At 42.8% G+C, this 4814-nt stretch overlaps 1 protein-coding gene across 1 annotated transcript; it reads left to right on the top strand.

The window, feature by feature from the left end:
- The first annotated feature begins 222 nt into the window (after positions 1-222).
- On the top strand, positions 223-1530 carry LOC101080031 (gap junction alpha-8 protein-like). The gene has a single exon (XM_029841996.1). The coding sequence runs from the start codon at positions 223-225 to the stop codon at positions 1471-1473; it is 1251 nt and encodes a 416-aa protein (XP_029697856.1). The 3' UTR covers positions 1474-1530.
- Positions 1531-4814: the final 3284 nt, after the last annotated feature.

The following is a 4814-nucleotide window of genomic DNA, read 5'->3' as shown; positions in this document are numbered from 1 at the left end:
TTTTAGCGACTCTTTATGGACGTCAATGCTGCGTTTTCAGATTCGCCAGGCGATCATTTTAGACTTTGGCTTGATGTGTGACAAATCTGAGTTGTTCTCTTTTACGTGTCTTACTTTTGGTGCTATCCATTCTTTCCCCCCCGACCCCGCCCCCCTGTGCGCTGCCTGTCCTCTCTGTCCCTTCCTACCCCACCCTTCATTTTGCAGTGCTACGGACCGATCATGGGTGACTGGAGCTTTCTGGGTAATATTTTAGAGGAAGTTAACGAGCACTCTACGGTGATCGGCCGGGTGTGGCTCACGGTCCTCTTCATCTTCCGTATCCTCATCCTGGGCACGGCGGCGGAGTTTGTATGGGGCGATGAACAGTCAGACTATGTCTGCAACACAAAGCAGCCTGGTTGCGAGAACGTGTGCTACGACGAGGCCTTCCCGATCTCCCACATCCGCCTGTGGGTGCTGCAGATCATCTTTGTGTCCACACCATCTCTGGTGTACGTGGGTCATGCTGTGCACCACGTCCACATGGAGGAGAAACGCAAGGAGAGAGAGGAGGCAGAACTCAGCCGGCAGCAGGAGCTGAGCGAGGAACGTCTCCCTTTGGCGCCCGATCAGGGTAGTGTCCGCACCACTAAGGAGACCAGCACAAAGGGAAGCAAGAAGTTCAGGCTGGAGGGCACCCTGCTGAGGACCTACATCTGCCACATCATCTTCAAAACACTGTTTGAAGTGGGGTTTGTGGTGGGCCAGTACTTCCTGTATGGCTTTCGCATTCTGCCACTGTACAAATGCAGCCGCTGGCCTTGCCCTAACACGGTGGACTGCTTCGTGTCTCGTCCCACTGAGAAGACTGTCTTCATCATCTTCATGCTGGCCGTGGCCTGTGTCTCTCTCTTCCTCAACTTTGTGGAGATTAGTCACTTGGGCCTGAAGAAGATTCGCTTCGTCTTTCGCAAGCCCGTGCCGGCCCCAGCCCAAGGCGAGGGCTCGGCCCCGCTTCCAGCACCAGGGAAGAGCCTGCCTTCCCTAGCTGTGCCCTCCCTGCAGAGAGTGAAAGGTTACCGGCTGCTGGAGGAGGAGAAAGCTCCCCCAACTCATCTCTACCCTCTGGCTGAGGTGGGCATGGAGGCCGGCAGAGGGACCCCACCCTTCCAGGGGCTAGAGGAGAAGTCCCAGGAGGTGCTACCCATGGAGGACATCTCTAAGGTGTATGACGAGACTCTGCCCTCCTACACCCAGACCACTGAGACTGGGGGGGTCACATTACACGAAGAGGAAGAGGAAGAGGTAGAGGAAGAGCAGCCAGCAGAATCAGAGAAGGGAGAGGTGGTGGTGAGAGAGGAGGCAGAGGAAGTGGTGAACGTGGAGGAGGTAGCTGAAGCGGAGGCCACGGATACGATAGAAGACACCAGACCGTTGAGCCGACTGAGTAAAGCCAGCAGCAGGGCCAGGTCAGACGATCTCACAGTATGAACCTGTGACAGAGCTCTCACACACACCCCCGCACACACACACACCCCCGCACACACACCCACACACACACACGCACACACACACACACACACACACACACACACACACACACACACACACACACACACACACACACAATGTTTGAACATATGAGACACGCAAACCAACCAGGAGGCAGAAAGTAAAGAACAGTGAATAATAGGAGTAGATTGAAGCATTCAAAAAGATTAAAATCCGCATGTTTATAACAAAATTCACATTTAATCAAAGAGGGGATCAAAGTAGGATTTTTTTTTTTTTACTGTGCATTCGTACATTTAAAAAAATGTGGAGAGGACACATACGGGGGAACGTTTTTACTTGATATTCCATTTTTAGCAATATTTTTTCTATTTTAATCATATAAAATGGAGGATTAGACATTTTTACACAGGATATGAGTAGACATGGAAAATGAAGTTGTGATAGATTTGTGTGTCTACCAATCAGCAACTTAACACCGTAGTTAGGCACCAACTTTCACCCCCATTCTGAAATCAAAAATGGCAAATGTAGCATCGATTTAGAGGCGTTGGTGACAGGAAACCACATTAAAGAGGTATTTAGCTCTTTGAGAGGAGGGGGAGGAGGTGTGAAGAGCGTACCATTCGTTTTTGCACATTCAGAGGTTAAGTCTCTGTGCAAGGCCTTAAACCCTTGTAACTCCTCATCTACAAATCTTGCAAGTGAGGAGAGATGTGAATAAAATTTCAGAACACTTCTCTCCGTTTTAGTGTCTGTATTTCATGTAGCAGGGCAAGAGCTGAGTTCTGGGAAATAAAAATCAAAGAAAAATTACAAAAAGACCACAGCTTTTTCAGTGTAACTCTGCATTTTAGGTTGTTTTGTAGAATTTAAGTAGAACTATGTACTGTGATCGCAGCTGTCCGTGGTGGAGAGCAGGGCTCATTTTGCCCTCTCAGAGAATGAACTCTGGTAGCGACCTCAGGCCAAATCCTCTCTTTTCGTGCTGTACAAACAGGCATCCGGGTGATAAAGATCACGCACCATCAGCACAATGTATTGTTAGAGGTGAGACAATAAAAGAAACCCCACTCATCAATGAAAACAAGCATCCTTGACCTGGATATAAAAGATGTGGATACTTGATTTAATGTGACCAGCCTAGGTTACATGCACAACAACAACACTGCACATGACACGCTTTCATATTTGCAGATTTAAAACAGACCACGGACAACTCTACTGTGCAAAATGCCCACGACCCATCATGTATATAATGTGGAGAACAGCTCTTTTTAGTCATTTTTAATTATATTTGTGATTAGCTTTGAAATAATATCCCACACATAAGACAGCAAATTATTCTATTCATCTACAAAATAATATAAAGCATACTAAACTTTTAAGTATTACGTTGGTTATTTTGGGAATTTCCTTTCATATTCTTTTCCTCGTTTAGTCAAGCAGCTCTCACTGTACGTATGTTTCCTGTGCCTTATTTGTGAATGTAAATTATGTGAGATTGTAGCAAGTGAATTTACTGCTCTGGAGATTATGTGAAACTGAAATATTTGAGTTGTTGTTGTTGTTGTTGTTGTTTTTTCTAAATCTGAATAGCATTTCTGTACACACCGAGACTTTTGTTAGGATGGTTCACAGGCGTGAACAGACTTTGATAGTTCAGGCTTGATCTCACAAACGCTACCTACAGAATGCTGGTTCTCATGAGCATGATGAAATAGCTCCACAGTGAACTCGGAGTGTGCAGCGCTCAAACAGAGCTTTCAAAAACCACTCAACACTTCAAAGTTTTGTAATTCACGCTGGCCCTTTTGTACATCAAAATGACTCCTAGCGTATGACTTTTTGTATTTTAAGATTGTTGCATTGGCTTCCTGTTTGTAAGACAATATGATTAATCTTTAAAGGAACGAAAAAGCAACACATTTTTACTAACTTGTAGTCTTTTTAGCTGATAGATGTGTGGCAGTATCTTCTTCTGGAATGAGAACCAACACAATAAAAAGTCACACGTGGTCACAAAGTGTTGTTTCAGTGATTTTGTGCAAAATACACACCCGCATAAGCTACCAGACGTACATCACTATTATGTTGTGGTGAGCTAAATCATTCCTAATAACTTCAAATGAATCTGACCCTGACCTTTGGCAGAAGATTTGTTCTCTCTTTCTACCTTTAGGATTTATATCAGCACTATCAGCAAAGGGGAGAAACATCTGAGCATCAAACCAGAGGTTTATTATATTATTAACAGAAAGAAGGTTCCACATTCAAATGCACATGTAACATGTGTGAAGAGGCTGAAACTCGGACCAGTAGCAGTCTGACTCTTAGACTTACGGATCATGAATTTATGATTAATGAAAATGATTAAAGAAAAATACATTCATACATTTGCTCAGTCACACAGTTACAAATTAATACATGGGACAAATTTTAGGCTGCCCTTTTAACGAAGCATTACATTTGAGACTGAACTTCCCCTTTTTAGGCAAGATGGAATGCCACTATTTTTATTAGGGTTAACCGTGCACAAATTATTATGGCACAGCATCTGATGATTGAAGGCATTGAAATATTATGATCAGTATAATATATAGATAATATATACTAGATGGTTTATATATAACTATAATTTGGTATTAAAGCCCTTTTAAGCTCTCCAATAACACACTTATAACAAACATTTTGATTGTATCTTCATTTATAGAGGTCAACATGTTAAATATACATTTGTAAAAACAAAAATCATTGGTCATCATTCACGCCTAAAAAACAGAATGAAAGTTTTGTGGCATCAGTGTTCAATCCTTAAATAGGTAAAAGACTCGGTGAGATTAAAATCAGCCTGATCACGAGGACAAGTTACATCCACACATTCAACAACAATAAAACGCCAGAACATGTGATAAATCTATTTTTAATAAGGCAATTAAAAAACATGTACAAAACCTAACAGAAACTTTAAAATGGACTGAAATTCTTCCAAAGTGGTCAGTTCAAGTAGTCTCAGATACTTCTGGAACTTGTTCCAGGACCAGCAAATCTGGTTTGTGTTAGCTCTCGGAACCGACAAGTGTAGATATAATGAGTGGAGTCTCTACACATGTAGCACCACAAATAGGTGGGAACCACCCCAAGAAGAAGTTTGTTCTCGGCTTTGGAGGATCCAAGTAATGAAAAGCATCATTTCACATCATGTTGCAACAAACAGGAAAGAATAAAAAGACAATAATCAGTTATGGGAATAAAGTGCAGCTCAGCAATAATTTTAAATAAATTAAATACCATAGCCTGTTGAATAGGAATACATTGTT

The sequence above is a fragment of the Takifugu rubripes genome, chromosome 1 (assembly GCF_901000725.2).
Source record: "Takifugu rubripes chromosome 1, fTakRub1.2, whole genome shotgun sequence".
Lineage (NCBI taxonomy): Eukaryota > Metazoa > Chordata > Actinopteri > Tetraodontiformes > Tetraodontidae > Takifugu > Takifugu rubripes.
This window is presented reverse-complemented; position numbering and strand designations above follow the sequence as displayed.